The 22,047-nt window shown below is 56.1% G+C and overlaps 1 protein-coding gene across 1 annotated transcript in view; it reads right to left on the reverse strand.

Moving 5' to 3' along the window:
* LOC309679573 (telomerase-binding protein EST1A-like) overlaps positions 1 to 22,047 on the reverse strand; it is a gene marked incomplete at its 3' end in the record, with an annotated part of 65,032 nt that overhangs the window by 2,678 nt on the left and 40,307 nt on the right. Inside the window, exons 11-12 of the mRNA XM_082492921.1 lie at positions 7,022 to 7,138; positions 6,328 to 6,496 (exon numbers count right to left, since the gene is read on the reverse strand). Of these exons, the coding sequence (XP_082349047.1) occupies positions 6,328 to 6,496; positions 7,022 to 7,138 (286 nt within the window). The remainder of the gene's footprint in view (positions 1 to 6,327; positions 6,497 to 7,021; positions 7,139 to 22,047) is intronic.

Raw genomic sequence — 22,047 nt, forward strand, 5'->3', positions numbered from 1 at the left:
AGCGCGAGAGCAGTCCCTGTCGCTTTATCCCCTTCATCCCCAGCTCCCTACAGCTTCGCCGTGCCTTGCCGCATCTGTCATTTGCACTGAATGTGTTCAGTTTCCACGCTGGGCGTCCTTCAGTCAAACCACAGACGGTGCCGGTTCCCCCGAGCAGCTCTGCTGCGGCCGCCGGGCAGCACCCTCTCCCATGCAGCACCCTGCAGAGCCTCCAAAAAACCCAACAAAGAAGAAGGTGTTGGCATTTCTGCTGCGGTTTTCTCCTGCGACACAGAGGTAGCACCGCAGAGAGCGGGGCTGACAATTTTCTACCTTCCCCTCGGGTGCAGCTTCTCCTCCGCAGTGCATCTCCCACCACTGGCACCACCAAGATCATTTACCAGGTGTTACCCCCCGGCAAAGCCAGCGAGGGCTAACGGCTCATGCCGACACCGTACGGCCCCGTGATCTCCTGCTGGGACGTGCACTTGCCCTAGAATGTCGCGCAACGCTCGGGAGTCCTGTCAGGCGCCTTCTCCACACTGCCCCTTCCCAGGAAGACACCGTGGCCACCTCCAGGCGTTTCTGCCTTATGTCACCCAACGGCGCTGCGGTGCCGGAGCCTCTCCGCAAAGCCAAGACAGTTCCAGGTGCCTGGAAGTGCTGTGTACACACAGTGCCACGGTTTCGGTGTCCCTCTGCGGAGGGAGGCCCCGAATTACTGACACCGAGCCCAGGCACGCAGCTCCCAGGTACAGGGACGAGGCTCCCAGAGCTTTTAACCGAGGAAGCGAGAAGGGGGTGAGCGCGAGGTCTTTCCTCGGAACGGGGGTTCATTCACTTCCCCACAGACACATTTACATTTGCTTATTCCACTAGGACAGGAAAAAAAATAAGAGTTAATTTCTTTTTTATTGCCTCAGGATTCCAGGTTTAATGTAGCTGTCAGTGTGAGCGCAGCCCAGCTGCACGCCGACAGGACGCAGCCCGGCCAGGCGAGGCTGAGAGCGCCGCACAAGTGCGCAGCCGAGCGCGCGGGCTGGAGCGCGGCCCCGGGGACGCCGGGTCTTGCGCGGGGACGGTTGCTGGCAAAGAGGGATGCTCACGATGGGCACGCATCACCCGGGAGGCAAAAAGGCACGCGCCGAAGTGTCGGGAGAGCAGAGGGTGCCGGGACGAGCCTGACGCTCGCCGAATTCCCGCCCGCCACGGTGTTGCGCGGCGCTCCGGTGTGAGCCACCATCTTCACCGGGGGCGCGGGCTGCCTGGTGATTAATATCAAGCACAATGACCCCATGTTACGAGCCTGCGGGGGCCTGTGGAGGTGGCCATTTCCTGTGTAATACCAGCTTGTTTAAACACTAACATTCAAACTCCACAGCTGCAGAACAAACCCGGAAAGCGCGGCGCAGAAGAAGCCCTGCATTGTGTTCCCTGGCCGCCAAGAGCCGCGCTGCCGTGCAGATGGCAAACGCCTCGGGCTCGCGCGCTCCCGGGACCAGGCGACACGCACCCACCGGCTCCCAGTGCCCACCCCGGCTCCTGCACCGCCATACCCAGGGGAAACCCAACTAACGGCAGCTCCTCTGCAAGGAACAAAAGGGGTTGATAGCGAGAGCTCTTCCCACAAGGTGTTCACCAACCTTGCCCTGGACTCAGACACAGCTGCCCAGAGCAGGGACACAGCGGTCACAGTGGTCCCAGCCCCTCTGGCCCATGGCACCAATGACTTCCCCCACTCTGCCCTGCGCCCGGTGGTCCCTTTGGCCAGCCAGGAATCCGTAAACCCGTTCCTCTCCTGGGAACCTGCCTTAGGAGTTAGAAGGATGCTCTCCTCCCTGGGAGAGGCGCAGTCTCCTCCCAGCCAGCCCCTGCTCTGCCACAGCCCCCTTCTCCATGGAGCCTTTTGGCTTCTGTTTCGCTCCACTTTACCTTCTCTCTCAGCCAGGTTTACACTACTGAGACACCTCCGAATCCCCGCTTTGATGTCTCGATAGGGAAACTCTGGTGGCCAACATTACTAACTAAGGCTGTGATCTGCAAAAGGGATTTTCCATTTAGTCTCCGGCAAACTCCAGTAAGGTCTTGGCACCCCTGTCCAAGACTCCGTCCATCTCTCCCAGTGGGAGCTGCCATCTCAGTGACACTTCCCTGCAAGAGCGATGTGATGAGAGCGATCTGGCAGATCTCTCTGGGAAGGTAAGCTCTCAAATGTGCTCAGAACTTTTGGATTTAATTTAATACTTGGTTTAAATTAACCATTTTTAAATGCTTGCAGACAGTCTCCACAAACCAAGAGGCCCTTCGCTCCAGCATGGAAGGAGCGCAGATTCGCCAGGGTCAGCCCTGCGGCAGTTTGTCTGTCTAGCCAGTGGCTTCCCCATCAATTCTTGCGCTCCGTTTAGCAACGGATTCATTGCGGCAACAAAGCAGAGCAAGGAGAAGCTTTGCTCTCCCGTGCCCAGCCCTCCTCATCCATCTCGGCCATATGTCCCAAAAGGAGATGGATTCACCTGAACGACGGCAGCCTCCTTGGAGATCTGCCTTTCGCCCCATTTGCTGATAATATCTCTGCCTTAGGAGATCCACCCTGCTCCCCTCTCCCAAGGAGTCCCTGCTTCTACCCCACAATCTCTGCAAATTACTCCTGGTCTGAAAGATGCTGCTCCAACCCACTTGCACGGCAACGCAACTGCTTTAAACGACCGCCCGTTCAGACCTCAATGCAATGTTTGCCATGAAACACGCAGATATAAATTAATTTTAAGATACACAAGTGATGCTGGCAGCTAGAAGACCTGCGAACACCCGGTCCAGACACACAATCCGCGAGCCACAGGATACTGCTGCTCTGAAGCAGAGAGATCCACGGTCAGGTTTAGCTCCTATCCTGGAAACATCTCAGAAAAGAGCCACGGAAAACTCGCTGAGCCCCTCTCCCAAATAGGTAGAGGGGAAGGATCTCAGATACACGCAGCAGCCCCAAGAGAGGGATCCAGGCAGCCTGTCGCTTCTCCATGGCCTTCGGGCCTGAAAATGTGTCCCAGAGCATCCCCTGAGCCACGGTGACCGTGCAGGCGTGGCTGGGAGCTGGATGAGCATGCTAGACCAAGGAGAGCGGTTTGGGGAAAAGGTGTAGCTTCTCATTTGGGTTGAATTCAGAACCGCTGAGCCCCGAGGTAGGGAGAGGATGCCTGCCAGAAGCCGGGGCTCATTCCCAACTCCCGGCCAGGAAAATGACCCCGAAGATGCAGCCTCCCATCCCGCTCCGCAGAGCCCAGTCCCGCACGGCTCGCAGCCGCGTGCCACGTTTCGGCAGTGCTCACCCTCACACCTTTTCCCCGGCCTCTGTCCAAGGGGGAAAGCAGTGAGCTGAGGAATTTGGTGCGGGGTGGGTTAGCTTTTTTATTTTTTTTTGGAGTTTTTTTTTTTTTTTTTTTTTTTTATTGTAAGGACTCAAATCCAGCAGTGTGATAAATGCATCCGAGCTACAATTAGGAAGATATATAGCATCAGAACGCGAAGGTCTGGGCAGCGTGGTGAAACGCGGGCTCTCCAGAGCCCCGGCTATGTTTCCCATTATGTAACCCTGGTCATGGGCAGACAGCCAGACTCCAAATGAAAAAGAGACTCTGGCTTGGCACCGTTTCTATTTTCCTATCCTCATTCGGGGTCAGCGCAGTGTCATACAGCTGCAGAGAAAGCTCCGGGGATTAAACCTGGGAAAGACTCCAAGACCAGGACCCGGGTTCAAGTACCAGCTGAAAGCAATAAACCAACTGCCACAGCTGGGCTGAGTTTAGACGTTCTCAAAGTCGTCCGTCCCCCGTTTCCCCCCTCAGCCCTCTCCCTTACTAAGAACGAGCGATCGCGAACATGGCGAACACGGCGTGAGCGGAGGCTTCGGGACGTATAGCCCCGGCAGCCTGGGCCCTAGGCTCTGGCGGAGTCTTGACAAGCTGCCCCGCTGGCCCCGAGCCCAGGCCGTCATTCTGGCAGCGGCGCTGGCCCCGGACGAGCTGCACTTTGATGCAAGCTCTGGGCCAGGCCTTTGCTCCTAGTGGGCTGCCAGGTGGGTACGGGGCCTGGTTTTTTCCAGAAGCTCTAGCACATTCACGGCATCCTTGCAGGGTGCTTCTGTGCTTCGGGGCTCTTTTACTGTCCCTTTTCCGTGCCCACGCCATCAGGAGTGGGCGATGAAAGGGATGGCTGCAGAGCGCTGGGAGGCGGTTTCAGCGTGTCCAACCAGCCTCTCCGTCGGTGCTGGAGGGGACCTCGCGGGATGTCCCACCGCCGTGAGGCACAGAGGGCGTGTCGAACGGCACAGGCCCCTTACTCAGTCCTGCGACTTGGCATCTGCACTTGCTCCTCGCGTGCTCTCCCTGCTCCCGAGCTCACCCTGCCCATAAACCTTGGCTTACTCCAACACGCCTGCTGCTCTGACCCATGTTTTACTTCTAAACTTCTTTGAAGCTGCTCCTATCTAAACCCCCGGACTCGGCGACTCTACCTGGTTACTGAGCAGCCCCAGGCCACACAGCAGGCTTGTGTCAATAGAGAGCTGAAACACTCACCCAGCGCTCCCCTTTTCCTTTCTCACTTCTAGGGAAAACGTCACGAGTCCCAGGTCGTGCCCAAGAGCAGAGGTAGTTCCCTGCTACTCATCACCGCCTGCGCTCCTGCCAGAGTCCTGGACCACCAACACCCGGCCACGCAACGCTGGGTCAACACAAGAGGTCTGGGCTGGAAGGGTAGCCCATCTCCTCGCCGTGGATGAGGCAGATTCTCTGGGTGAGCCAAAGAGCACCAGGGTGGAGGAGCTGGGAGCCAACAGGAGGAAGGTTGCCCACGCCACAGAGTAAGGGCATGGATGGGGGCTGCTCAGCCACCTTCCGTGGAGAGGGCAAGGTGGGGAAGCAGTTGGGCCTTGGCTACGAGATCAAGACCCTCGTTCCTCCGCTAAGCACACCAGGATCTTGCGGAGTAGAGCCCCCCAACCCATACCCGCTGCTCCCCAAAGGTCCACGCGCTGCCATGCCACGGGATGGGCTGCCACCACCACCACCACCACCACCTTCTCCATCCTCGACGGGCAAGCAGGAGCCCGCACCTGCTCCGGCAGCCCCGGGGGGATGCAGACCTGTGCCCCGCAGGAGGGGGAGGCAGCTCGTCCCGGGGAAGGCGCCGAGCGCTGGCTGCGTGAACCCAATCAGAAATTCCATCTCGAGGCTGCCCGTCGCCAAGGGCTCAGCAGCTCCCTGCGCAGGCAGCGTGAGGAGAAGGGGGGATTGGTGCACGGGGGTTCACGTGACAGATCCCAGTTTGAGTTCCTGCCCAAAGATGGGCAGCAGTTCACATGAGCAGGCAGCGGTCCCACACCGAGCAGCCGACAAACAGAAAACAGACTCCATCTCCACAAAATGAGGCCCAGAACTTCCTGTGTGAGATTTCCATTTCCTCAGCCAAATGAAAAAGAACTGGAGTAAGAGGCAATAAACTAGGAGAGCAGGACTGGACCTGACGCACGGAGCGGGGACCCATTAATGGTTAAGCCACTTTGCTGGATTACTCTTAATGCGCCTTCCCATCACCCTGGGTTCTGGCTCCTTTGGATTAACAATAAGACGTGATTTCAGGCTCTGGATCCGGAGTACCGGAGGCAGATGGAAAATCCTGCGGGAAAGCAGCTACAGAGCATGCTCAGACACTGTTTCGCATACTCCATACTTGGCCCCTTCACTCGATTTTCTGTCCAAAAATATGCAAATTGCCTAGTCCGCATTATGGACTAATGGGCTGGAATTGGCCAGTTTAGAAAATTAACCCTTTTGTGTGTCGCAGGGGTAGGGACAAGCTGTTTCTGAAGCAGAAGGGAGGTGACTTTGGGAGCTCCAGGAACAGGCAAGCTGCTCCGGGCCAGCCCAGCCTGACCAAGGTTGGCCTGAGTCAGTCAAAAAAAGGCAACGAAAGGCTCATGCTGGAAACGGACTTCCCTCTTGCAGAGAGGAAGGCCCCTGGGCCAGCAGAGCACGTAAAGGAGACGTATCCCAACAAAAGCAGACACACATCCTAAGCAGAAGGTGAAAATCCAGCTCACGGGACATTTTCAAACACACGGAAGCAAAGGGCACCCGCCAGAGCCCCTCAGAGACACTTCACCCCCACCCACCCGTCAATGAAGAAAGTCACTGTGTCACCAAGGGTGATAAGTCCCCACCAAACGTGCCCTGCGCAGTGAGCCTCGCCTGGGTGCCACAGCCTGGAGTAAGCATGAGCAAGGGGCAAAGGTGGCACAAGGAGCCCAGGGAGGGAGGGGACACCAGAAGACAGATCAGAGGATGCACGTACTGTTTGGGGAGCTCCAGAGAGGTTGGAGGAGGATTCCAGGTGTCCGGGTGGCCAAGCATCCAGTCCGACCAGACCTTCACACTGGGGAGCAGCTCCTTCAGGTCCTGGGGCAAGGCAGAGACCTTGATGTCGTCCTCCTCATCCTCCTGCTCCACCTCTTGTGGCTGAACTGCAAATACAAGACGTGAGAGCTGAGCCAGCTCACCGCAGCCAGGAGCCAGACTCAGGCAGGGACAGGGGACGCACAACACGTATCCCGACACACCAGCCTTGGACGCACAAGGGAACAGCCACAACCCACAGCAAGCACAAAGACAGCTCTGTTCTCCCTACACGGACTGGCCTGGGGGGCACACTGGGATGTCTGTGATCCCTTTTATTGAGGGCAGTGGGGTGCCACTGCATCAGTCATAGAAATAGGATTCTGAGGTCCCAGTTTTGGGAAGTTTCCCAACAGCTGGCAGAAAGCATGCCCTGAGTCCATCCCTTTCTTCCAAACGTTTCTGCCTGCACACATCAGGGGTTTTCCTGCCAGGTGATCCAGCCACAACCTGGGCAGAGCTTGGGACGCTGGGGGAGAATCCAAGAGCCACAGCAGAGGGGAAAGGGTGTACAAAATAGCAAGGCACAAGGGCCTGAACCCCACCGGGCTGCCTCGGGGGCAACTGCATGGCTCCTGCCGGTAACCCCTTACCTTGCACACACTCCCTCAGCAGGTTGGTGCACCTCCTCACCAAGAGCGCAAACATGGAGAGCCCCAGGGCCGTGGCCTGTTCCTGGATGACAGAGCGGCAGTCTTCAGAGACGCACTCTAGGAGACAGAGAAAGGGTTCAGGGGGAAGCAGGTCAGATGGTCCTTCGTGCTTCGCCTTCGCAGCCTCCCATTCCGCATCCTGCATGGAGCAGGGATCTCTGCAGGGGTGGGTGATTCCCCCAGCTCACGCCTCTCCTGGACTCAACTGCTCCATGTAGGGGGGGAAAAAGGTGATGAGTAGCAGCTCTGGAGTGGGAAGAGGCTGCAGTCACACTGCCCACGTCATGTCCGACACCACCTCGCGCGCTGAGCCAGCCCAGCCCGAGCCGGCACTCAGGGCTCCCAGCACAGAAGCTTGGAGCTGATGCCTTCCCCTGAAGGAAGGGGATATGTTTAAGTGTTAAAAGGGTAATTAGCTGCATGTTTGATCTTTGTCCCTGCTGGAGTTTTAACCTCAGCAGCTGAGGAGGGGGCTCCTCCCATTAGTTCACCAGTCACACAACAGCTTGTCAAGAGAGCTTAATTGAAGCTGTTACTCAAGTAGATGCCACACGACCACAGCTCTTCCAAACAGAGCCGGCTCGGAGTGAGAGCAAATCCCCCCGGCACATCTACACCCAGCCAGAAACCACTTCTGAGGCTGCTGAGAGCAGCGGGGAGCTGGCTTGAGGGAACTGCCTGGAGCGGGGTGTGGGTTACATTTAGTGAGGCCGAGAGCACCGTGGGGCACGCCAGGCTGCCCGCGCTCGCTCGGGAAGCGCGCTGCCTGCTCGCAGAAGATTTTTAAGCCTTACGGGCATCCTCCGCCCTCCAAATCCCCTCTGCCAGCTGAATCCCCTCTGCTCCCAATTCGCATCATCCCTTGAGACATGGGGGGGAACGGCTGCCCAGGGGCTTGCCTGTGGGATGGGATGTACCCCCACCGCTCGGGGTTTTCCTACCAGCTCTGTGCGTGCTGCTCTGCCACAGCAACCTCGCCTGCTCGCGCATCGCCTGCTGCAGGACCAGGGCTTCCAGCCCTCACCCTGCAGACGGGTAGCCACTGTGAGAAAAGCTGCCGCAAGCCAGGCAAAGGATTTTCACAGTGAATGCAAATATGTAGGTAATGACTCCAAAGTGGTACCCGGGCGAGCAAATCCCCAGCGCCAGGACGGGGAGGGAGAGCCCCTGCGGAGCCCCGGCTCCCAGGCACCTCCGCCGCAGACAGGAGCATCAGCTGCACGTGGGGCAAGGAGAAGGTGTTGGAAGCTGAACTCCCCTGATGTGGCGGACCAGGGATTTTGAGCAAAGGCCAAGAGGATTAAAGCAAGACATTGAGACCCCGTTCCAGCCAGCAAAACGCCTGAGGTGCAGAGAACAAACAGTGGGTTTTTAAGTGCAAATTATTTCAGAGCAATGGGGTGGGAGGTTAAGAACAACCAGAAAAACACTAAAACACACCTAGGAAATACAGGAAAAAATAGGAGGAAGATCTGTGGGCTTGATTTAGCTAGCTCTTACAGCGGCCAATGAGTTCGGCATCCAGTGAAGAGGCCACCGAGGGTAACCCAGGGTGGCACCAGAGGTGCCTCGTAACCAAGTGAGGGTGCTCTGCTCCCAGAGGCAGGGCTGAGCTGATGCCGCAGAGCAATGGTAGGAAGTGCTGTACTGCAGAGACTGTCAACTTTTGGAGGAAACATAAAACTAAAGATGTGACCACTCTGGGACAGTAAATCTCTTTCATGAAGCCTTTCCCACAATTAAGAGTGTTAGTCTCAATGCTTTGGCTACAGTCCAGTTCAAAAAATTGCAGTCATCTTCCCCACGTTCCCTCCTCCCGCATTCGGGTGAGATGCTGCACTCTCTTCACTTCTTGTCTTAAACGGGCACACAAGAAGACGGTGGCTGTCACGCTGCTGCACCTGAGCCTGGCAAGTCCCAGCTCCGGGCATTTCAGCAAGTAGCCATGCACTTTGGGTGGGCAGCACCCCTGGGACTTTGGGCACTGTGCTCAAGCCGGACTCGCAGTCACCCCCAAACTGGGCTGATACAAAAGCTAAGTCCTCCCCCTCCAAAAAAGGCAAAGATTAAAAAGCTTTCGTGATGCTGAGAGTCACAAGCACTGCACAGCCCTGATTCATTTCAGAGATCTGCTCCAAGCACCTGAGCAGTGCTCTGTGGTGGTCACGGCCAGGCTTGATACCAGGACCTCAGCCCTTCCCACTGCCACCAACAGCTCTTCTTGCAGGCTACAAATTCCCCATAAAACATTAAACACCCCAAAGAGAGCAAAAACATTGCTGTCGCAGGCACAGCCATGCATGACCCACTTACTCAAGCTAAGCACTGCAGCTACAGCCCCATCAAACATCTCCTATTGCTACAGATGTGCACCGTGTGCCCACTGGCTCACACCCAGTTTACACAAAGCCACGGTGCCTCGATGTACTGCAACGATGCTCAGCCCCGGTACAGCCCACAAAGCTGCCCACTGTGCAGGTAAGAGGAACAGGACACCCAAATTTAAGGGCATTTCCCCACGGTTCCAGCTCACCTACTGTGGGCGCTATCATCTCATCATTAACTTACACAAAACTTCCCTGGTCTTGAAAGTTCATTCCCTGGCCAAGCTTGTCAGCCACATTTCAAGGAGGCTCCTCCAGCCCCAAAACCTGGCAGGGAAGGACAGGCATCCAGGTAAGAGCATGGCGGGTGCTTATTCAAGACCCCTGAATGTACAGCAGTGCTCCAGCTCCCAGACTTGCCAGCAAAGGCTCTTAAAATTGTCCTAATTGTAGGACAAGAGGAAAGCACCATAAATAAGAAGAAACCTTCTCTTTGTGCCTTTTTCCCACTTTCCTCGGGAAGCAGGGAGCTGGGAGCTTGGAGCCAGTGATCACGACTGCGTGACCCAGTGGTGGTGGGGGTGGCGGACCCCAGGCTACCCCCGGCTGTCCAGGCCACAGAAGACAGTCAAGGTGAGAGTACAAGCAAAGGGCAGAGCACTCATGAAATGAGGCTATTTTGTGGAGTGTGTTGAGTGATGAGCAGTCAGGAAACTACCTCTCCGCATCCCCAGCAAGGTCTCTCGCCCACAGCATGAAGTGGCTGAGCCTACCCTGGCACTAAGAGAAAACAACCCTGTAGAAAATGGGTGTTGGAGCAACAAATCTGCCCTGGAGCCCACGGGGCGTCATTACCTCTGAGCTGAGCAATGGTCTGTGCTGCCGGTTAACGCACGATGCGTTAAGATACAAACTTCATGGGAAGAGATGTTTCCTCGATGGTGACATCAGCTGCCACAGACCAACAAGAGCAGGCAGAGAGATCCTGACTGCCCAGCTCAGGGAAAACCCTGTAATTCCCGGATCTGTTTCCCCAGATCCACAGTGAGTGCAGGAGAAGCAGAACTACAGCTCCAGGTCCGCAGGCGATCCCACATCCTATCCCTGCAGGCAGCCACCAAAAGCCTGGTGCCAGAGACATTGGCATCGACGGCAGCCCATCAGCTAACGCTGCCACAAACCCACACTCCACTTCCTCCCCTGAACCCCCAAATTAGACTGTAATCAGATAACCCTCCTGTACTCACACCCAGCTGGGGTGTGGTGCGGAGGTGGTCAGACAGACTACGGACAGAAATCGCACGCAAAAGAAGCTGCCCTGAGGTCGCGGGCCCTGAGGTGGTCAGAGACGTGTGTCCTCTGTGCCACCAGCAGCTGCAGCAGTGATGCTCGGTGGGAAAGCATCCAGCAGAACACCAGGTTGTGCACCAACAACCACAACACATTCCCCCTCCACCTCCTCCCCTTGCAACCAGGCAAATGTCCCTGTTAATGCCAGCATCTGTCATACGGCTCCTGTCACCTCTCAGCTCTCGCCTGCGCAGCCACCCTGTGAACCAGATCACGCAGCGCATTGGGGTTAGAAATGTCACCTTTCAGCTGTGCCATCGCCATCAAAGGCGCTGTGTGGGGGGAGCGGAGGGTGGGTAAAGCTGGCACCGCTACCTAAATAACTGCTTGTTAAACCACAGCCTAAGGTCACGGCTTCAGGACTCGCAGCGGTTGCAACCAAGACTGACTCAGGGTAACGCCGTACCCTCGCCGAACGCTGCACCACCACCTGCTGTACCCACACGTGGCCCGTGGAGCCACGCTGCTGTCACGGCAGGGAGCTGAGCCAGCCTAAAAACCCGCCTTCTGGGAGCTTTCTCAAGCTGGATCGGTCACTCGTAGCCCCACCTCAGCTATGCCAGCAAAAGCGCGAGGTACGTGCAACGCTGCGCAGGGCTAGAAAGGAGCAGGCAGAGTATTTTAAAGCAGGAATGGCATCAAACACTTCGCAGCCTGAACCTACAGCCCGGGTAATTTGCATTACCCCACACTTCACAGGCTGAATTTGCCTTGAAAATCTATCTTTCTGCACCCGAAAAATCAGCGAGAGCCCGGCAGCCCTCTGCAAACCCACCCCACGTTAGGGCTCCAGATGCCGGACCGGGCAGCGGGACACGAGCTCTGACAGTTTTTTGCAGGCAGGGTTTGAGCGCTGTGTTATTAAGCCTGCCTGACACTAGCCACTCGTAAGACCCTTTTTCCAGTTGGCTCAGACTTCAGCCATCAGAGCTGAAGTTTCCATGCTGGGTGTTTGTCTCAGCCCGAATTCTTCCGGAAATTTTTAGCCAAAACAGTTCGGCTACTTGTGAGAATGAGGCTAGGAAAAGATAGTGGCTTACCCTTGTTAGAAAAAACACTTACAACCTTTTCCTTGAGCTAATCTAGCAACTGCAAATCCTGGAAAGGGGATCTGAGATTTTTGCTGCAGAATAACCTTTTTAACAGAGAGTTTTCCTGTCCTACTAGAAATCTGTCCACACTTGGCCAAGCTATAAACATCTGAAATACAGCAGTTTTTCCATACTCAATCGGAATTCATTTCAGCAGCTAAAACCTTCTAAGATTTCACCTCCCTGAGCATGCTCCATCTTCCTACCTCCTTTACATCTAACCGCCCTTACACCTAACCTGCGTTACACTCAACAGAGCAACTGCCCTGCTCCCGCCCAGCATGTGGGGACCTCTGAAAAAATGTCCTTGTAGTAGTCACTGCTGCCCGCTGCAACCTGGAGACCGGACCCAGACTCTTTCAACTGGCACCCAGGCTATCTGCTCGGAAGCAGAGCCCAAGAGCGAGAGGAGGGAAAGGGGATGGGATGGAAAAGAGGGGAGCTGATGAGCATCAAACCGCGAGCACAGAGAAAAAGCAACTGGGAATCAGGGATGGGAGGATTTTCTGAAGATCAAGAAAACCCTCTGAGCTGTAGAAGAGTCCTCGTGTTTCTTCGCATGTAGGAAAGAGCTTTTTCTCCAGCTGAGCGCTGGTCTGCACAGAGCGCGCTGTTTTTCTAGCAGGAGGCAGTTTCCTTTGCAGAGAGCGGGGGGAGCGGGCTGGGTCGGCCAGCGCGGCTGCTGCAGCGCCCTCTGCGAGCGCCTACCTGGGCTGCGTCCCACGCAGGGGCTGCAAGCTTCGCTCCGACCCAGCCGGCAGCAGGATCCGACCCAGGCTTTCTGCAGTCATAAATCTACCTGCTTCGCAGAGGGAAGGGTGAATGGGGGGGGAAGGGGGGAGAGAAAGATGGAGAGAATGGGGACTTTTGTAACGGGGAGAAATTTGTGTTTCTCTGAGAACATTATATTCATGGAAAACATAAACCAACTGTCGTCAAAGTCGTCTGAGCTCAGGAAATGGAGCGGCCGGGAGAAGGCTGCCATGTGGCCGGATGTTATGTATTTCTAATTAGTGCTATACATCTTTCAGCAGCGAGTGTCCTTTTGCTGGGAAACACAACGCGCTGCCCTTGTTATTGTAACTGTCAGAGAGTGCTTAAACAGATAATCTCCAGGAAAAGTGATAAACACATCCCCTCTCCCACTAGGGTGTGCGAAACAGCAATGCCAAACCTCTATTAGGGCAACGCAACCAGCCACAGGAAATGGGAATGGGAAAAGAGCAAGCGATGCAAGGGACAGCCACCTCCGAGGAGAGGGATTTGCTGGAGGAAGCTTCTCGCGGCCGCTCGAGTGCCATGTGCTGAAGGAAATCCTGCGAGAGACAATCGGGGCAGAGCGAGCGCAGGCCACGTGGCCTCGGCCAGGGGGGCACTCGCGGGGACAGGGCAGGGGGGCTGGAAGTGAGGGCTCCCAGCTGCTCCGCTCCGAGAGTGCTCTAGGCAGCGGTGGACGCGAGCCACAGCAACCCCCAAGCTCGCAAGCGAGCAGCAGACATGCTCCTACATCCATCCCAGCTAACAAGACACAAGGAGTGCTGAATCTTTCGCAGTTAAAACAACACCAGCCAACAAGCGTTAGAGTCTCGAAGGAGACCAGATTCCTTTGATTCAGGCAACTAGACTGCTCTAGCCAAGGGTCGGAAGGACTCCAGTGAGACAATTTTCCATGCTGGCCCCCCCGTCCTAACCTGAGCTGTGGCTCCAGGCAGCAGCGCCGGCAGCAGGTGGCCCCGGCGCAGGCAGAGAGCGCAGCAGGGATGCGCTTTGCGCTCAGGGAGCAACAGCTGAACCCACCTTCCCCGGTGACATGGTACAGGACCATACGCGAAGGCAATCAAACAAACGAACGGGTCTCCGGACGCAATCCCGAGGATGACATAATGAGCTGGCCAGGGGATGCAGGAGGTGGAGGAGCTCGGCGAGCACGGGGCCGCGGGCGAGCTGTGCCTAAGGCACTCGGCTGATGTGTCAGCAGCTCAGCGGCGGCACAGACAACTGATTCACCAGCCAGCTGCTGCCCTGCGGGGAAGAAGACAGAGGCTGGTCACCTCTAAGCTGACACCACCTGAAGGCAATTGGTTTGCTCTCTTATCGCTCAGACGCATGAGTGTTTTCCCCGTGAGTCACCCGCCGCCAGACGCAGCGTTGGCAGGGGTACAGGGCAGCCCACCAGCATGGGGCTGTCTGCGGGACGCGGGTAAGGAGAGCCACGCTGCTGATCTAGGCAGCTGGTCCCACCGCCGCCTGCCCACGGTGGAGACCGCACACAACCGACGGGAATATAAAGCAGGAAAGCGAGGGGGATGCTCACAGCTGCGGGGCATTTCCCTGACACCCCCTCGAAGAGGACCTGTGAGTCACGGGCACTCCCAGTTCTCCGCTGGGAACTGGCGAGTCACACACGCTTTCATCTGCCCCCAAAAGAGCCTGGGAACCTGGAGGCACTCGCTCAGCCCTGGCTAATACCCTGCAACGAGCCTGGGAAAGATGGGCAGCCTTTCCGGAAAGATGCTCCCCGACTCTGAATTTGCAGGCAGCAGACACCATGGCAGCCCCAGCCCTGCGGCCACGCTGAACACCACCACCTGCAGCACACAGGGCTGAATCCCTCCCAAAGTGACCTCCGGATTGCAGTAATAACCTCGATGCCCCCAATCCACCTCCCTGTACCGACCTCTCCCCACAGAGAGGCAGAAAGGACCTGGGGGGGGGATCTCGGCCGCAGCGCCCAGACACACAGCAGCACTGGGGAACTCGCTGCCCGTGTTCCCAAACTTCCCAAAGCAGCCGGGGCCGCCCAGGAGCCCGCAGCTCCCTCTGCTCTGTGCTGAAACCCCGTCTTGTCCGAGGGAGGGAGGGAGGGAGGCTTAGGAGGTGAGGAATGCCGGGGGCCTGGGGAGGATGGAGCAGCTCTCCCTGTGGAAGCCATTAGATATTCAACACTTCATTTGTTTCCAGCCGTTCTGGACTGCAGCGCTGGGCTCTAGGACGGGAGGCTCTTCTCTGACGTAACCAGGAAGCAGCTGCAAAATTAAGGAATCCCTCATGACATCATAAAAAGGGTCGATGGTTTACAGGGGAAGGTATAAAAATTAATGACATATTCCCACCCGAAGCAGCAAGCCTGCTGGAGAGCCACAGGGGAAGCCGTGCTCTGCCCGACACGAAGGGGCTGCCTGCCCAGGACAGCTCAGTGCTGCCAGCTCCCTCCGGCTGGTCCAGGAGCTCGCCTCCGGCTCTGACCGTCCCCAAGCGCAGGATCCAGCGCAGGGCTGGATCCCTGCAACAGGGGTGCAATAACCAGCTCAGTATATCCTTCCTGACCCCGACAAACAGAGCTTTAGGCTAGGCAAGGGAACGGCTTTAGAGATGGCTTTCTTGCGTACTCGGGACCGGCCAGGAGTCACCGACAGAGAACATCATTGTGAAGCTATGCGGGGAGAGACGGTTATTCATTTCCATGGGGAAAGCAGACACGTGCACAGAGTGCCCCCAGCACCCCAGTTTCTGCAGTCCTGGAAGACCAGCAGGTCCTGCAGGAGGAGGCCAGGGCAGCGGCGCAGTATCCCTCCCCACCACACAACCCGGGCTAGGACAGAAAGAATGACATTAGCCTTGAGGACAAGCACAGAGCCATTTCCACTTGAAAAGGGAAAAGGATAATGGTTTAAAATTAACTGCAGCCTTTTCCAGGAAATATCAGTGGAAAGAAGCAGACATTTTTAGAAATGTTATTCTCAGAAATTTCCTGAAAAGACCCATCAGTCAAAACACAGATTGAAGCCATTTCCACTTGCACTAAGCAGCACTCGGAGCTCTCCCTCTGCGCTCGGGGTGCCTGACCCAGCTGGCTGGGCCGGGATCCTGCTCTGCACCCCTGGCCCCAGCAAGGCTGTAGGAGTCGGTTTTGGATGTGATACACCCCCGCGCAGTGACAGAAACACTCCTCCTGCCCAGGGAGCCATGTACGTCCCAGCTTTCACTAGTGACATTTGCATCGAGACACTCCAGTCCCAGGCAGACCGACCACCACAGCTGGAGCAAAGGCACCTACGGTCTCACCCACACTGGCAAAGCCTGCGGAATCGCCAGAGAAACTATTATTTCTCAGCACTGCCTTCACCAGAGGTGCTCCAAGCGGGTGAGCTGACGCTAGGACTTACGACGCAGGCACAGCAAAATCTTCACTAGCCCCAAGGCTCTGCGCGATCCCCGGAGCCACCGGTTCTGCTGTCAACAAGTGACAGCTACACGAATTTGACTTGTCTGGCAGCTAAAAGGCTGACAAACCCAAATGTACGTAACTCCTGGCAAGCTCGTACGAAAGTATGTCCCTCCAAGCTGGCAAGCCAGCTCATCAGCACATATATAGCTACAGACCAGCCTGGCACCAGCCGTCTCTTGCTGCGGAGGGAATATTGCTATAGGATGCACGCGCTGGACGGGACTGAAGCGGCTGCAACAGCGAAAGGGTCCAAAGGCGAGCAGGGCTCGGTATGTGCGGAGGACATCCGGACAAAACAGGGAACGCCGCACCCAAAGACGAAAAAACGTGGACGATGGAAACGTTAAAAGGCGTTAGGGGCAGTGCAGTAAGGCAGGACGATGCAGCCCTATACAAGAAAATCCCCGATGGCGTATCCTCTGTCTGCACAGATCTTTCAGCCCTTCTTGAAGGAGCCGTCTGCACAGCCAGAGCCCCGAACCTCAGCCCGAAAGGGCCAGCGAGGAAATCAGGCTCCTCAGCACGTGTGCTCGGGGGAGCGCGCTGCCATGGGAGCCCGGCTCGGCGCTATGCAGCAGGCATGGCAAGCCGCTACGAGCATCCCACCCAGGAGCTGCGTGCGCCCAACCATAATTGTGTCAGATGTTATTTACAACAGGGGAGGAGGTGCGAACAGGGCTTCCCAAGAGATTTACTCCAGCCCCGAGTGAAGTTTTAGCAGGACAATCGCAGCAAATAAAAGGCAGTCTTTTCCACCCCCTCCCTCCTCGTGCTGGAGGTGGGCATGTCTTTGGCAGCAAATGCAAACAGACAGCCCAGAACATGCCCCCTCTGGTGTGAACCTCGGTGAGCGCTTCAAGCCTGGAGAACAAGTCAATGAGAGAAACGCCTGCAGACACGCGCGTTCGGAGAAAGCAGCCTTTGATGGGGCAGGAACAGCGAAGTGCGGAGCTTCCGTTTCAACACATTCACTCGTTTGCTGCTCTTCTTTTTACAGCTTCCTGAGGGACCAGAGCGCCAGTGTGTCCGTTTGCAAAGCAAACGCCAAAATGCAAAGTGAAACCCATACACCCCCCCCCCTCCCCGCTCCGGCCACGTCCAGGGAGGCAGTCCATGCCAGGGCCCTCATCTGATGCCCGCAGGCCTGAACTGCCTCCTCACCTCCCGCTCCAGCCCTCGGCCACCTCCAGCACCTCCTTGGTCCTTTCAGCGTCCCCCGCTGATGCCGGTGGCACCCGCAGCAGCCGGACACCCCTCCGAGAAGGGCACAGCCCAGATGCTGTGCCTATAGTGAAGCTTACCTAACACTTTCCATTATAAGACCCTGGTTTTAGTTCTTAACAACTTTGCCAAACTTTAACCATTTAGGCTGTAATCTCTCATGCCAAAAGCTTTCTTCGAGCTAAATTTATTGGGAAAATTTAATCTACAAAGGTTCAGCCATTTGCCAGAATGAGGTTAGGGAAAATATATTGTTCTTCTCAAGTTAAAAATTCTTCGACCGTTTCAACGAAATCCCTCACACCTTCACACTTTGGAGCAGGAACAAGAAGTTTGGCAGGGGACGGCGGCGGAGTCTGGGCGTGCCTTCTGCCACCTCCGTCCACCCCTGCTTTGCCAAGGCGGGGGCCTACGGAAATCTGAGCGGTCATTATCAGACAGCTCTCGCGTGCCACTGCGACCGAAGCAGCAGCTGGTTCATCTGCTTGGGTAGACGAGGGAAGAAGAAACGAAGCCAGGTGAGAGAGCGGAGAGGGAAAGGCAGGTAGAAAAGGGGACAAAGCAGTACGAGCCAGGTGACAGCGCAGCAGCCTGCTCTCCAGGCGCCCGGGCTCCTCTGCTGGCACCATCAGTGGCTGCTCTCCCCAGCGTCTGCTGTGCACGGCGGGTAACAGCCCCACACATCCAGCGGTCCTGCCGTGGCAGAGGCTTGTGCGGTGAACCAAGATTGGATTTACGCGCCAGCCGAGGATCCCAGATGAGGTCAGTCCCGTTCCACGGGGGAGCTCGCTTTTCTAAAAACGATGGGAATTACACATACAAAAACCGCTGCATGAACACAAAGTCAAGCGCTCAAAGGTCAGGAACACCAGACTTAGAGCTGTCTATGCAACTTCAAGTTAACTCCATCACACGTACGCATTATAAGGTAGTCCTAACAACATGCCACTTTTCTCCCCGCCGGTTACCATTTTCAGTTGACACAGAAAATTAACAGTCAGTGGAGACCCTCCCGCTGAGCTTTCTGATGTGCTGAAACGTGCACGTGTTCAGTGAGGCTGAGGGCTGCAGGACACGGTAACGTTTTGGGGATTAAGATGGCTCAGCGCAACGTTGGGGAACTAGACACTGTCTTTGCCTCGGTCATGAACTTCCAGAGGGATCCAAGAGTCGCCTTAACCACTCTCAACACACGTGGTCAGTATTCACGTGTCCCTTGCTTGTTGGCTGTCCGGGGTGACACAGAGGGGATGAAAATCGCAGGCAGCGGGCAACTCTGCTTTGAATAGGAACAGAGCAGTTCCTGGAGGACTACGTTTTTAGGAGGACTCCATCTCCTGCATCAAGGTGAGCATCCAAAAAACCAGAAAACCTGTTATTTTATTAGGCTTAATTCCCCATCTGTACACATTAGAGATACCATGCAGAAAGACATCCAAACCCGAGATGCTTTAAGACAGAAGCCAGTGACTTTACGCTATCCAATTATTTGGACCTGAACCTTCTTGCTCTTCCTAATGCTCCATGCGGCACTGAGCATGATGATAACACTTAATCAGCGACTTCTCTGGAGAACTCCCATATGAAGGGAAAGGAATTTTACAAAAGACAGCAAGGAAATTGAGGCCAGGATCTCTTTGCCACGTCATCATCTCATCTATCACAGGAGGCCTTATCTGCACTACACCACACCTCAAGCGCATGGAAGTGCTGCCGAGCACAGGCTCCAAAGCTCGCCGTGTTTGGAAACAACCCCTCGCAGCGGTACTCACAAGGGTACGGCCAGATTCACCCACCCGACCTCTCGTGGTGAATGGGGGCCGTGATCTTCTGTGGAAATTCGGAAAAGAATCTGCTCTGAGTGGTGATACGCAAAGGGAGGTTCTCAGGTGTCAAGCGAGCAATTCCCTACGGGAAGGGCTGAGACCACAGGCACAAACCCGCAGCACACAGAGAAACCGTTCCAGGAAGTTTAACATCCGAGCCCCCATATTAGAAAATATGATCTCAGTGCTCCAACAACTTACGTGTAGCCGGAGCCACAGGTCCCAAAACCCCGCGCAGACTGCAGCGCACTCACACCCGCTAGCGAGCCCCCCCCCCGCCCCGCCACGGGACTCAGTAACTAAAAAGCCTGAACCTTCTACGTTCATTAACAAGCATAAGACATAACGGTTTTATGCCAAATTCCTCTTTTCCCCTGTGACTGGAGATCAGAGTGGCATGACCGTGAAGTTCCCTGCAGCTACCGTTGCCGCACCGTTCCCCAGCAGGGCTGTCCGCAGGGCAAGGCTGCGCCCGAGGGCGGTGGGCTCAGTCCCGGGGTGCCCCAGCACCCCTTTCCTTTGCCGCTAACGTCTCCTGCCGGGAGGGCACGAGGGAGCCGCGGGCTCCCATACAGCCAGCGCCGCTACGTTTCCTGCAGAGATTTGAAAACCTGTTGCAGTTCCAAAGCGAGCTTCGATTTCACTGTGACCAGCAGCTCAGAGACTCATAGTTACTATACAGCCGAATAAAATATTTTTTCATAAATTTAACGCCAGCATGTCTGTGTTTGGAAACTTTGAAAATCCATGTTGTATGGTTTACTGCACTGGAAAAGGTGCCAACAGAGTTTCAAAGGAAGGGAAGTGTATAACTGTTTCCTTTCAAATGCATTTTCCAATGGGATCCATTGAGGGAAAAGGCTGGAACTAACTAAAACATTATTAAAAACTGTTATGAAAAGAGACAGAGAGATGGAAAAAGATAGACAAAAACTCCAATACACGGCCGAAAGGGAGGGAGGGAGACAGGGAGCGAGAAAGGGGATATGGGCAGAAAGACACTTTGGGTGGGGAAAACGGGGCGAGACGGGGAGTTTTAACTGGCAGTCGCCCTTCGTGGTTTCGTATTGTTGCAGATCAATTGATCAGGATCTCAAGTGCTGCTGGCCCGGTGGCACAAGGCGAACCACAGAGTTGGCTGCAAGTGCAGCGCTTGCGAACTGCTGACCTTCAGTTTTAAAACCAAAAATATTCTTTGGGAAACGGTTACACCGGGTTCCAGCCCGGGCTGCCAAACAAAAAACAAGCACTACTAACCTGAAGCAACATCCCCAACCCCTTACACCAAAGCAACAACCAGGACTAGTAACCTGAAGTAACTCCCCGCTCTGATTCACCCGGCGGTAACGGAGCGTGACATGTGTGCAGGGGCTTGGCTCTTCCTTACTCCCTGAGTGGAGCGGTTAATTCTCCAATCGCTGACACCAGCCGTCGCGATGAGCGTGCGGGATGCAGGCATCGGCCATCAGACCGCTCCCGCTCCGACGCGTTGGCCACCTAACAAAGTCTATAAATACCAAAGCGATCGGGTCCGTACAGCGCGGTCGCAGCCCGGGTCCAAAACCACCGCGCCGGCTCCAGGCAGAGCCCCGGGTTTGCCGCTCCGCGGGCGAAGGGGGAACCGAAAGGGGCTGAAAAACATACATTTTGTCAAATACTTCAGTGCCCTGCATAGCAGCAGGCTGCCAAGGTCGGGGCCCGACCGGGGACGGAGCTGGATCTCTGCTGCTCTGCCAGGCTTCAAAGAGCCAGGCTGGGGGTGGGCAGAGCTCGGCGCGCGCCTGCGGAGCTCCGGGGCCTGTGGTTCCGCGGGGTGTAGTAACCGTGGGCTGTAGCACACATGTCGAGGGACGAGGGGGGAAAAAAATAAACAGACAGACAAAAGAATGAGGATGCTCTGCCAATTCCAATTGTGCAGCTTTTATTTTAAATGCTTATCAAGCTGAGAAAGAGCAGAGTTCTTGGAAAACAAGGTTTCCTTTCTTCCCATGCCAGTGTCAGACACCCTCAAGGACGGGTACAGCACAGGCGCTTGCTGCCGGCCGGCCGCCCTCTCCCGCCGCAGCCGCCGTCCTGTCCCGTCCCATCCCGCCCGCCTCAGAAAGGGTTTGCAAGTAACAGCCCTGGCGTTTCTGGTAAAAAGATCTCTGTGATTTTTTTTTTTTTTAAAGCTTTTTTTTTTTTTTTTTTTTTTTTTATTAATCTCCAATCTGGCTGGGTTCAAATTATGGCCAATTACCCACCAACACTTCTCGCTAATAAAATAAATTTTTACGGGCCCTAATTACTGCTTTCGCTGAACTGCTCTACAGGATGCTGAAAGGCTGCGGCTCTCCAGACGGCAGCAGACAGTAAAGCGAGGCACCCGCGAGTAAAGCGGCGAGTGACTCAGAGGAGACAAGCCGCCGGAGGGGCGGGCGGTGGGGGAACGCTCTCGCCTGGCTGGAGCGTGAGACACATCAGTTCATGAAACGCTGTGTGCCATGCGCACGGCGCTGCGGGACCGGCTGTCCGGCGGTCCCCCCGGCAGTCCGCAGCACCTCGCTACCTGTGACCTGCAAGGCTGTTCCCGGGGGCCAGAGCGACGGCCACGGCGCTCCCCAGGGTATCTGCGGATGCGAAACGGCGAGCAAATTATATTTGGACACGGCTGCATCAATCACGGGCGGGAGAGAGACGGCATCGCCTCCCATCGCGGCTCGGGGGACCAGCCCTCGCAGCGGGGGTCCCCCCACGCTGGCTGCGGGGGACGGAGGGGAGGCGGCTTCTCAGCCCCGCTCCCACCTTCGGTTCTCCCCGTTACACACACAGTTAATTGAAGGAGACAGACATGGCAGAAAGGTGGAAAATTCCTCTGAACACGTGAAGTATCCAGCCTGCTCCCAGCCACACACACGCTCCCGCTCAGCAGCGCAGCGTGGCCCCG

This window comes from Vanellus vanellus (genome assembly GCF_965231255.1).
Source record: "Vanellus vanellus genome assembly, chromosome: 19".
Taxonomy (NCBI): Eukaryota; Metazoa; Chordata; class Aves; order Charadriiformes; family Charadriidae; genus Vanellus; species Vanellus vanellus.